At 36.9% G+C, this 13,735-nt stretch overlaps 1 protein-coding gene across 1 annotated transcript in view; it reads right to left on the bottom strand.

The window, feature by feature from the left end:
* Window positions 1-13,735, bottom strand: part of LOC125666668 (receptor-type tyrosine-protein phosphatase N2-like) — a 132,152-nt gene that overhangs the window by 19,510 nt on the left and 98,907 nt on the right. Inside the window, exons 12-14 of the mRNA XM_056151776.1 lie at window positions 10,436-10,563; window positions 1,684-1,738; window positions 778-925 (exon numbers count right to left, since the gene is read on the bottom strand). Coding sequence (XP_056007751.1) covers window positions 778-925; window positions 1,684-1,738; window positions 10,436-10,563 — 331 coding nt within the window. The remainder of the gene's footprint in view (window positions 1-777; window positions 926-1,683; window positions 1,739-10,435; window positions 10,564-13,735) is intronic.

The raw sequence follows: 13,735 nt of genomic DNA, 5'->3' as shown, positions 1-13,735 counted from the left end.
AAAATATTTTTCATTTTTGATGTTAAACATTAAATATATAACTCATTCAATGTTGACAGCCAAAATTTTGACCTTCTGAATGCAAGAATAAAAGGAATATTTTAGCCTTAAATCTGTGTTGTGTAAACAAAGACTCGAGTCTTTTTATGTAAACAAACAAACCAGTGAAATATTAATTTTGTAATATAAAGCATCATAATTTTGCATATTCACAAATTTTAACTTTTAGATGTCACATTTTACCCAACGATTGCTTGAAATGTGAAAGATATGATAAACTTGGATGGATATCCATTTCTTTTGAAAAATTCGTAAACAATAACATACCACAATCTCTGTTTACAAAACAAATGATAAACTCTCTAAAATGAGCTTCTATGATAATGTATAACATTAATTTTCATGTGAAATCTTTTAAACACCTTAGACAGTAGATTTTGATCATTAAAAGTGAAAAACAAAATTTTGGGGAAAATCGTGAATCAGTCCCTTTAAGGTTATAGTTTTACTAGCAGACAGGTCCATGTCTTAACCTTGACCTTCAATACTTACATGGCATGGTGTCATAGTAACGGTTCTTGTGTACGTAGGCAGAGTCATCAGATACAAGTTTTATAGACGTCTTAACCTTGACCTTCAATACTTACACGGAATTGTGTTGGTGGAGTCATTAGATATGGTTTTTAGACATGTCTTAACATTCAATACTTACATGGCATTGTGTTGGTGGAGTCATTAGATACGGTTTTTAGACGTGTCTTAACATTCAATACTTACACGGCACGGTGTCACTGTAACGGTTCTTGCGTACGTTGGCGGTGTCATTGGCTATGTCTGTAGCAGAAGGATCAGCCTCGTAACTACACAGCCCCTCCCACTCTCTGTCCAAACGGTCCTTATTCTTCAGGTGGTCCTCCATATACGACTGTAAAACAGAGCAGGAGAATGTAGTCAAGGTCATTCATAACTTACATGTGGTCAAGGTCATGCATAACTTACATGTGGTCAAGGTCATTCATAACTTACATGTAGTCAAGGTCATTCATAACTCACATGTAGTCAAGGTCATTCATAACTTACATGTGGTCAAGGTCATTCATAACTTACATGTAGTCAAGGTCATTCATAACTTACATGTAGTCAAGGTCATTCATAACTTACATGTAGTCCCAATAATTACACTTCATCTATATCAAGAATTATTGCTAATCTTTAGAATGCGATTGATAATACTTTGTGATTACAAAAACTCTATTGGAGCTACCTGAAAGTTTAAAAGATCGAAGAGTTTGTGCAATCAAATGTATAATTGTATAGATGGATGGATGGATGGATGGATGGATGGATGGATAGATAGATAGATAGATAGATAGATAGATAGATAGATAGATAGATAGATAGATACGAGCAACTATGCAAATCACAAAAGCTGTCATAAGGAATTGAGAGTGGCTGTCAAATACCGGCTAGCTTGGATGTCCTAGAGCACTATACAGTCAAAGCAAGCCACTTAGAACTGTTTTATTATTACATCAAAACATTTGGGATACTTTTCATTTTAACTACACTTTTACCAATCATTGCGAAAAGTAATCATTATATATAACATGACTCACAGACAAGATTGGGATATACTGATTAGTATGCACGGAATCTGGTTGCTAAGACAACACACAAACATACCAGAACAATGTGCCCCGTGGAGATGTCCATGTTGGAGGTCACTGGTTCCTCGCTCCTGAAACAAACAAATAACACTAGACTTCTACACAGACACGAATGTACACTGATGTTTGATGAAAGCCTTCTATCAACATATGAAGGAGGTATGCTACACCACAGAAATTTGATATTGGAGGAAATGTGGAGGAAATACATACAATAATATTTTGAAATTGAAAACTTTCAAATTTACTTTATTTAGTCAAAAAATGTAGTTTTAGTAGAAAGCAATCTACCCCCTGCTGGACTCGAACCTTCGATCTACAGTTCAGCAGTCAATGTGGTAACCTATGGAGCTACTAAACTAGGCAATGCTTTTCGAAATGAATAAAAAAACATAGCTGATATTTATATTTTCATCCATGTTTTAAAAGGAAGCCAGCCATTATGACGATGTGGAGTATACCTCCTTAAACACAAGATGTGTGTGTGGCAACAAATCTTAAGTAATTCTGGTACCCAGAGAAAGGTCCTGTCACAAGGACACACACGTTAAGCAGGAATTTTAGCCCCGACACCATCCATTCAAAAGTTTTGGCGAAGATTAAAGTTTTTGTGGATAAACAGACCAAAAACTGTACATCCCCTAAGTCTCCTATCACATGTACAGGGCCATAAAACTAGTTTTCCCTGCCAGTATTTGGGTAAATGTATTTTTTATAACACATTTGACACTTAGGGTGGTATTTTATCACTGGTGTTGAGAGGAGGGTGTGCAGGGATTGGATGGATGATCACTCAATTCACCATTTATCTTTATCTTTACACCCATTTTTCACAATTAAATCACAGATCTATTCTGCTATACACCGAGTGCTTTTTTAACCGAGATTGTGTATTGACTCTTGTTTGATGACCCAAGGTTTCAGTTTTAAGGAGGGTCCTTGTTTTAAATTACACAAGAGGAGCACCAGTAAACGCGACAGATTCATTTTAAGAAGCCTCCCAAGAGTAATTTAACCTCCGAGTGCAGGAATTCAAGAAATAAATTCAATTTTTGAAATGTATATGAGAGCATGAAGTGCGACGCTTTATGCCTGCATACTTCATGAAAAATGAAGTTTAGTTCTTTTATTATTTACATTCTCTTAGAATTCCTAGCTACGAAATGTAGTCATATAGTCGTACTGATATATTTAGCAAGATTTTTACGCACATCCTGCATACACATTCGTGAGGAAATGGCCATCCTTTCAGTTAGTAAAGATACCAAAGGCAAAAACATCAGATTGAGAAATGAAATAAAAAAATAAAAATAAAAGAAGATTTTATCAAGTTGTAATGGGAATCCTGAAAGCGAGTACAATGAACCCCATAATTTAAATGCAATAGTCATACAGAAGAAGGGCCTGTGCTGCAAAAATTATACTGTGGTTACAATGCATTGTTCTGTGCATTCATAGATACATTTTCCATTCAGAGTTTACCCACCCACACAGAAGTTTCAGTTAGTGTAGAAAAACAGTCATTATGGTCTGGTCGCTAATGCACAAAATAGATCCTCGGAATCCTAAATTGCAGCGTAGGTCTATAGATGCTGTACACTCATGTAAATTTGAGACACAGCATGTCAATCATTACTTGGAAATGTATCATTTTAAAAAAAACAAAAACTTTTAACCTTGCTGTCTACATCATAAAACATCTATTATGCTTGGTCGATGACATCATCCAGCAAGCAAACAGGAGGAAGGGATAAAAACAGGCATCACCTGGACCCCATCAGGCAACTTCACATTCAGTTTACCCTGGGGGGGGGGGGGGGCTGTTTAAATCAGGAACAGAATGAGACACTCTACGGATGACACACAGCCAGTGCATTAACCGAGATCTGGCGTGACAACAGCATTTGTATTTGTTCATCGGAAATACATCCTACACAACACCCTGCTGCTGCGGACATTTACTCAAATTCACAACCATTATACTAACAGCAGAGTCTCATTTTGATTAATTTATTGACCTAATTTCAAACTTACGTGTGTTAGCTGTTACTGAAATGTACAGTTCCTCAAGTTTTAAGTTTGTGATCAAAAGCGGCTGATAATAGAATTCACGTTTCTTATTCCTTATTTCATTTCTTTCATATCATTATTCAAAATGTTCTATGTTCTAGCTTATCATGGTTGCTTATATGAGGGTCTATGGTATATTATGTTCTAGCTTATCATGGTTGTTTATAAGAGGGTCTATGGTCTATGTTCTAGCTTATCATGGTTGCTTATAAGAGGGTCTATGGTATATTATGTTCTAGCTTATCATGGTTGTTTATAAGAGAGTCTATGGTCTATGTTCTTGCTTATCATGGTTGCTTATAAGAGGGTCTATGGTCTATGTTCTAGCTAATATCATGGTTGCTTATAAGAGGGTCTATGGTCTATGTTCTAGCTTATCATGGTTGCTTATAAGAGGGTCTATGGTATATTATGTTCTTGTTTGTCATGGTTGCTTATAAGGGTCTAAGGTATATAGTTCTGGCATCATTTTGCAAAATGTGACGTATCATCTGTCAATTCTTGCGATTCAACAAGATGTCTTACAAACGAAAGCAGTCCCAGCTCTCACAACATTATCTTCAGAGCTTATATGCTTCAATTCCCAGCATTCTAAACATTATATTCAGAGCTTATATACTTCAATTTCCAGCATTCTCAACATTATATTCAGAAATGGTAATTAGACATCTTTGCCTTGTTATTAAAGAGTCATACAAATAAGTACTAGAAAAAAAGAAGGGTACAGAACTCTTTTAAATAAGGGGAAACGTTTTTTTTTTAATTCAGTGTTTACTTTATGTCTCCTATTTTGTTGACAGACTAATATAGCCAGGTATTGTATAGTGAAGACTTTTACCGAGACATTTTCTTGGAATCCGGCACGAAACATGTCTGACTGTTTATAATGAGAAATATGTAGCAGATCCCAGTATTGCTTTTCAATTCATGAGAAAAGACTGTAATTTGGAGGATCAATACCCATCAATGTTATAATTAAATGTATATTGAGACACTAGGTTGTCAAACACCGAGGTTCCTCTCTTCCTCAGCAATTAGTATACAAATCAAAGCTTCAAGTATCAAGTTTCAAAGTCTTCTGAAATTGTAAACCAAGATCTTCTTTACAAGTTTCATTATCATTTGCGTCCTTCTTTTGACTATGCTTTATAACTGCATCTTTTTGTTCTGAATCATTATCCATTGTCCTCAGTCAGCGCTCATTAACGGGAGTGCCGAGAGCCGTTGTATTCAGTTTGGACAAGACTGTGGTGCTGTGTGTGTGATACACCACGAGTTCTTCCTAAATCTTGATGATTAATGCTTAACATTTTGGGCCTTTAGATGGAAAAATTAATTTTGATGGACCTGATTAGAGTATAAATCGAGGTTCCTCATATCAAAGTCTGAAATCTGACAGGCCACATGACTCGATCGTTTTCACCGCAATTATCATTCAGTCGTCCTCGTGAATGCTTTTCAGTTTTTACTGTCCTTTAAAAATTCCTGCTCAATTCCTATAATACCTGATGTAGTTTGAAATAAAAATCCTGCAGAAAACACAGGGGAATTTCTCACTGAGAATGGGCATTATCTGTTCTCCCATTAAGAGTCTGGTGAAACGATAGATTTAAAGCAGTAAAACAGAATTATAAAGCTCAAACAGATTTGGACATAAGAAGCGATTTGTCGTCTTTTGTGAATGCACGAGGAGGGTTAGTTCTATTTCATGCCATGACTAGTAAGACCTAAATCAGCTGGCTTTAATTGGCGTTTGGATCTCTTTTTATGAGGAAGCCTGTTAACAGTGGCGGTTTAATCATGGCAGATCCTCCGACTTAACTAATGGGAACGGAAGTGCGGGGACACCATTAAACGCTGAAACAGCACTATTCCATTATCTCTGGTTAAATCAGAAGCAGACTAGAATAAAAATGGCTACTGTGAATGTCGCACATAGTCAGTGTATCACAAACACCATTGTTATGGAGAAGTCGCACTAATCCTGTAACAATCGGGGGAAAAAACTTGTCTCTTCCTCATGAATTATCAATATATCCCACGATTCCTAGTCCACTTCGGATATGTTGAAGGTAATTCAATGAACAATTCGATATAACCAAAGTTTGGGAATATTAATGAAGTGGCCAAATTATTGCATAGTATTTACTAGAAATAAGAACAAGAAGAGGCTCACGTACAGGCCTTATAATGCATTATATAGTCACTTAAGCATCCACAGCGAAGTGTTAATTTTTAAGTCTAAAATGTCAATCTTGTTAAGCTGCATACATACTGTATTTTATACAATGATAGCATGACTTAATGATACACATGCACACACTAGATAAAATCATTCATAATAATTTTACAACCCCTCCCCCTCTCCCCTCCAAATCAGAACTTCTTTCCCCAGAGGATATAAAATCTACAACTTTATATCTGCATGTACACAGGTTAGCTAAGTACATGTACTTTCTCTAATATTCATTTAGTTGAAATCAGATTTCGGCTAAACAAAAGAAAATGTCAACCATCACTTTACCATTCCCCCCCCCCCCCCCACCTGTCCCTGACCTCCTGCCTCCATCTCCCTGACCCCCCATCCCACCACCTCCTGCCTCCATCTCCCTGACCCCCCATCCCACCACCTCCTGTCTCCATCTCCCTGACCCCCCATCCCACCACCTCCTGTCTCCATCCCTCTGACCCCCCCCCCCACTTGTCCCTGACCTCCTGTCTCCATCCCCCTGATTCCCCACCCCACCACCACCTGTTCCTGACCTCCTATCTCCATCCCCCTGATCCCCTGCCCCACCACCACCTGTTCCTGACCTCCTGCCTCCATCCCCCTGACCCCCCACCCCACCACCACCTTGTTCCAGAGGCTGTAAAATCTAAAGCTGAAAAAGTGAACAGCTACCCCCGGTATATACTTCCTCTAAATATTTTTTTTTTTTTATTTTTTTTTTTTTTTTTTTTACATTTGATGTAAATAAACACAAGTATTAATTGAATACTATATGACAAATTTGACCTCCATCTCCATGCAGGGGTCTGAATTAACTCCTACTCCTGGATTGAGCAAAGAAATTTACAATTTTGGCAGACAGATCCCTGATCTGGAATATGCAGTCAGCATTTTTTGTGGCAACAGGTGAAAAGAATTCCTTAACATTATATTATATAGACATTTTACTATTATATACCCATTTCAGCCTCACCCTGAGAGACTGAACCTCCACATACCCTTGGGTCATGAAATTTATAATTTTGATAGACGGTTTCCCACTTTGCATAACTATTAAGTTTTCATTTTAGATATGCAAAACTTAAGAGAAGATTTCTAAATATTATACAAATAATTTTGCCTCCCCCCCCCCCCCCCCCCTTGCAAAAGTCCTACTAAAATCCTCTTACTGCTTTATATAAAGGCTTAAATCTATATTTCATTTGAAAAGAAATACTTAAATTAGCAAGAGGCCCATGGGCCACATCGCTCACCTGAGTCACCTTGGTCCATATCAGAAGACTTTCTATATATATATTTGCATGTAAAACCGTAGTCCTTATCATGGCCCCAATCTACCCCTGGAGGCCATAGTTTTCGCAAACTTGAATCTACACTATGTCAGAAAGTTTTCATGTAAATGTGAACTTCTTTGGCCCAATGGTTCTTGAGAAGAAGATTTTTAAAGATTTTTCCTATATATTTGTATGTAAAACTTTGATCCCCCCCCCTTGTGGCCCCATCCTACCCCCAAGGGCCATGATTTGAACAAACTTGAATCTGCACTATGTCAGAAAGCTTTCTTGTAAATATCAGCTTTTCTGGCTCAGTGGTTCTTGAGAAGAAGATTTTTAAAGATTTTTCCTATATATTTGTATGTAAAATTTTGATCCCCTATTGCGGCCCCATCCAACCCCAGGGGGCCATGATTTGAACAAACTTGAATCTGCATTATGTCAGGAAGCTTTCATGTAAATATCAGCTTTTCTGGCTCCTCGGTTCTTGGGAAGAAAATTTTTAAAGATTGTCCCTATATATTTGTATGTAAAATTTTGATCCCCTATTGTGGCCCCATCTGACCCCCGGGGGCCATCATTTTAACAAACTTGAATCTGCACTATATCAGGAAGCTTTCATGCAAATCTCAGTTTTTGTGGCTCAGTGGTTCTTGAGAAGATTTTAAAGATTGTCCCTATATATTTGTTTGTAAAACTTTGATCCCCTATTGTGGCCCCATCCGACCCCCGGGGGCCAGGATTTTAACAAATTTGAATCTGCATTATGTCAGAAAGCTTTCATGTAAATGTCAGCTTGTCTGGCTCAGTGGTTCTTGAGAAGAAGATTTTTAAAGATTTTTCCTATATATTTGTATGTAAAACTTTGATCCCCTATTGTGGCCCCATCCGACCCCCGGGCGCCAGGATTTTAACAATTTAAAATCTGCACTATATCTGGAAGCTTTCATATAAATCTCAGCTTTTCTGGCTCAGTGGTTCTTGAGAAGAAGATTTTTAAAGATTTTTCCTATATATTTGTATGTAAAATTTTGATCCCCTATTGTGGCCCCATCCGACCCCCGGGGGCCAGGATTTTAACAATTTAGAATCTGCACTACCTAATAAAGCTTATCTATAAATTTCGTCTTTTCTGGCCCAGTGGTTCTTGAGAAGATTTTTTAATGACCCTACCCTATTTTTACCTTTTCTTGATTATCTCCCCTAGGAAGGTGGTCTGGCCCTTTATTTTAAGAATTTAGAATTCCCTTTACCTAAGGATGCTTTGTGCCAACTTTGGTTGAAATTGGCCCAGTGATTTTTGAGAAGAAGTAAAAAATGTTAAAAGTTTACAGACGGACGGAAGCCGGAATACGGGTGATCAGAAAAGCTCACTTGAGCTAAAAATGTGCAATTGGTAATGCATGATGTATGACAGTTACAGATGGGAACTGAATGTAGTAATTTAAGTCACCCGAGTCACTCAGGTGACCTTAAAACAATATCAATCACTTGCATTTCATGTCTTCCTTAAAAATTACATCCATATACCCTATTTTTTTTTAACATACACTACAGAATGACAACTATTTCAGTCTGTCCATAAAAAAAATTCATGAGTCGATAATTACTGAAAACAAATTAGTAAACGCTCAGTAAAAGATACATCAGGATGACGCACACAAACACGTACATCAGACCACGGCCATATTGGACTGAGACACGTCACACATCGACAACGGCCATTTTGGACTGAGACACAGCACACATTGACTATGAGCCATTTTGGACTGAGACACAGCACACATCGACTACAGCCATTTTGGACTGAGACACAGCTAGCACACATTGACAATGGCCATTTTGGACTGAGACACAACACACATTGACCACGGCCATTTTGGACCTCATATATCTAACTTTTGTGAAGCGATACGTTAACCAGCTGAGCTAGCTTGACAGTGGACCATTTTTTTTTATGTCAATAACCTGAAATTTTTATTTTTAAATGAGTCAAGTAATTGAAATTTCAAACAAAGCAATATTTTTGCAACATAGAAATAAAGATGATGTAGTCTGGGATTTCTCTTATTTCTGATATATTGACATTTCATACCAGCTAGTAACTTCTACAGTACATGATCTCAGCATGGCTTTCAAAACCAGATCCCAACAGAACTAGAAATCTGGGGTAATTATAACAGCCCGTCCTACCAGATACCACTGTGAATTTAATTCTAGCTCTCACAAACTAAAATTGCTGTTCAACAAGAAAATACAGCAGACACACTCAGCAGGTGTTGGAGATTGCTATCAACAACAGACTTCAAGTCTGTATACAGTTACCATAATTCACATAATTTCTTGAAGGAAATGCAATATAGCATTGTTCCATTAAGTGTGAGTCATAATAATCTTTATTATGTGATTGAATAATTCAAAACTTTCTGATTGGCTGAGAGATTCAACAAACTAGAACAGAAATAGAATGTTGTATTCACCTCCGCGCGAGCCTTTGAATCGAAGATACCATTTGATCATCATCAAACCAAAAATAATTCAAGAATTCCTAAATCGATACCATTGGTTATTAATTTTTGGTCCTCCAATGAAAATTCGGATCTTTTATCACTTCGACTTACTCTTGAACTCTTGCTGTGAACAAAGATGGCCGACCAAGTATCCTTTCATTTAAACCTTTGGTAGCCTGAGTTTCGACGTTTTAAATTATCCAATCATATAATAAAAAAAATTATAATAGAACAAATACTGACATTTTCCTGGTCATGTGATAAATACAATATCCAGTTACAATATGTCTGCCGATTCTGATTTATAAAATCCCTCCCTCAAATTACATAGAGAAAGTTATGGCTTATTCTGGAAAAAATGACAACTAACAACTGTAACTAGACCAGTCCTAACGCGACAAATTAATTAATGCTAATTAATACACCAATCTCCACATGGCTATTGGGGTATATTTCAAACATGTGTTGTAGATAGCAAGAAATTATCACATGAGCTTGGAAAAACTCAGCAATGTTTCTGGGGAATAATTGAGGGCATTCTCAATTGAGAGTGGAACAGAATTTCGGCAAAAGAAGGCTAGAAGAAAAATCTCTGATTTAATTTGGGTCTAACTAACAATTAGGGTCAGAGGTAAAGACTAACTATTGATTAGGGTCGGAGGTGAGGTTCTAACTATTAATTACCAAGATGATGTGCTGCTTCTGCTGGATGGACTTCGGACTTGCTCGGACATACTTCCAATCCGTGACGCAGCATGAAGGGGTTCAGGCTTCTCAGAGGACTTGCCCTGCATCCGTTGACGACAAAGATCCTGAAGGAAAGTCAATGTAAAACCATGCATATATCATGTCAATGTACTCTTCATTTCCTCTGGGAGGAAAGTCAACGTAAAGCTGTGCATATATCATGTTAATTTACTGGGAGGAAAGTCAACATAAAGCTGTGAATATTTTATGACAATCTACTCTTCATTTCCTCCGGGAGGAAAGTCAACGTAAAGCCGTGCATATATCATGTTAATTTACTGGGAGGAAAGTCAACATAAAGCTGTGAATATTTTATGACAATTTACTCTTCATTTCCTCCAGGAGGAAAGTCAACGTAAAGCCGTACATATATCATGTTAATGTACTCTTCATTTCCTCCGGGAGGAAAGTCAACATAAATCTGTGCATATATCATGTTAATGTACTCTTCATTTCCTCCGGGAGGAAAGTCAACATAAAGCTGTGCATATATCATGTTAATGTACTCTTCATTTCCTGGAGGAAAACATGCCAGTATTATAAAGGTGCACTGACATGTTACTGTGGAAGGAGGCGGGCACCTGTTGAGTGCAGGAACAACACATGGAGAGGACAGTTCTAAGTGTATAGCCTGCCGTCCAATCTTTTTTTTTTTTCATATTGAATAAAATATTTAATTTAAACTAAAACTAACATGGCAATTTGGTAACATTAATTTGTCAGAGCATCTTTAATTTCACACATGAATCTCATGATAGGCTGACAGAATTGTGGGATGATTTTGCCAGTTTCCTTAAAATGTTGCTGTACACGTGGTTCGTTCTCTGAGTATGTTGCTTATTTCCACAATTCTACAGAGGCTTGAGATCTTGATAACCCAATCTTTTGAGCAACAGACTATATATATAATCAGCTTCAATTAGTATTTGTTGCTAAATTAGGCTCGCGTTGAACAGGCCCCTAAGGGAAGCACGAGTATACGGTACGCCTGTGAGAAGGTTATAATAGGGTGCTTTTATTAGATTAGCAAACATGGCAAACATGCCAGGAGTTAAAGAATTTTACTTAAACTAGTATCAGCCATGCACTCACTTTATAATATTTCCTCAAAACTGATTAACTGGTTGCAGTAGCTTAGTGGTAAAGTGTTCGCTTAGTGGTAAAGTGTTCGCTTCGTATAACTGGGAGGTTGTGAGTTCGAGCCCAGCTGAGATGTGCCATGGCCACTTCAAACCTAAGATGTTAAAATAGGTAGTGATTGCTCTTTCGCCAAACCTTTGGCATTTAGAAGTGAGAATCACGGGTCTTTTGGATATGACCTTAAAAATGTTGCGGCGGCAGACATTGGCACGATAAAGAATCCTTACCGCTACAGCCCTAAGCTTAGATCTAAATTTGTGGTGCATCACCTACAGCTGGTGACATCTCAATATGAGCGAAAAATTTTCGATGGGACACAAAACAATCAATCAGTCAAAATAACTAAGTTCAACAATATACAATTTTCTCAAAAATTAAAGGAATCAAAATCTTTGCCACATACACATCTTCAAAATCCAAACAAACACTTGATCTATAAAACAAGAAATGTTTTAAAGACATGTATGCCCCCCCCCCCTCCCCCCTTTGGTGCTTTTAAATAAAAAAGGGTTTTACACATGTATTATTCAATTGATTAAGTGGTGCCAAAACAATTCCAGATATTGAATGAACAATATCTTCTTATGTCCAGAGTGGATTGACCCTTGACCTTTGACCATCAATAGGGTTTATCAACTCCTTAGGATGTGTACTAAGTTTGGTATAAATCAAGTACACTGTAAATCATTCTCAAAATATAGGAGACAATATATATCACTATATGTCCAGTTTGACCCTTGACCATGTGAACCCAAAATCAATAGGGTTCATCTACTAGTACCTTACGATGTACTAGAGCACCAAGTTTGATGTTGGTCAAGGAAAGGATTTCTCAAGATATTAAGCAGACCATATCTTCCTATGTCCAAAGTAGATTAACCCTTGAACTTTTACCATGTGACTTCAAAATCAATAGGGGTTATCTACTCCTTAAGCTGTACCACTGTTGGACAATATTTCACATCTTTTAAGCTAGGGCTTGGATAGTTCCCGTCGGCGTGAATGACCAATCATTTTGTTACAAAACTTTGATAAACCTACTCCATGCCGCTGATCAACCCGTTTATCCCATCTAAGTCCGCGATGTATTGACATTGCACCATATAAGGTATTTACTTTATCGACAAATCAGGTATTCTTAAGAGGGGTTGTTGTGTGAAATTCTGAGAGTGATATCTTTGCAGTGGTCAATATTAAGTTAAAAATAAAGGTCCATACAGTTTTCTCAGGGAGAAACATGCATATACGTTAACAGGATGACATATAGAATATATTACTGGACATATAGCAATAAGTTATAAATTTTTGTATACATAAAATTATGTCTATCGTTATTTTTTTTAAGATGATACAAATATCCAAGACACTTTAGCAGGACTAATGATTCATGGTTTGAGAATTTTTTTTTAATCTGAGTTGTCTCTAATTTCTCCTGTGTATATACCACAGAAATAACAAAAATTTACCTCCCAATGAATTAAGAATCTACCACAAAAATTAGCCTCCCAATGAATTAAATATCTACCACAAAAATTAACCTCCCAATGAATCAGAAATCTACCACAAAAATTAACCTCCCAATGAATCAGAAATCTACCACAAAAATTAACCTTCCAATGAATTAAAAATCTACATGTACCACGAAAATTAGCCTCCCATTGAATCAAAAACCTACCACAAAAATTAACCTCCCAATGAATCAGAAATCTACCACAAAAATTAACCTCCCAATGAATCAAAAATCTACCACAAAAATTAACCTCCCAATGAATCCCTCCCAATGAATCAGAACTCTACCACGAAAATTAACCTCCCAATGAATCCCAAGAAAGAAATCTACCTCGGATATAACAAAAATTTACCTCCCAATTAATTAGAAATCTACCACAAAAATTAACCTCCCAATGAATTAGAAATCTACCAAAATAATTAACCTCCCAATGAATCCCAAGAAAGAAATCTACCTCAGAAATAACGAAAATTAACCTCCCAATGAATTATAGAAACAACCAAAATTTACTTCCCTATGAATTAGTAATCAGCCACCATGAAAACAGCAAAAATTTAACTCCCAATGAATTAAAAATGTACTTATAA

This window comes from Ostrea edulis, chromosome 10 (assembly GCF_947568905.1).
Source record: "Ostrea edulis chromosome 10, xbOstEdul1.1, whole genome shotgun sequence".
NCBI lineage: Eukaryota > Metazoa > Mollusca > Bivalvia > Ostreida > Ostreidae > Ostrea > Ostrea edulis.
Note: the sequence above shows the minus strand (reverse complement) of the source record. Positions and strands in the feature narration are given on the sequence as shown.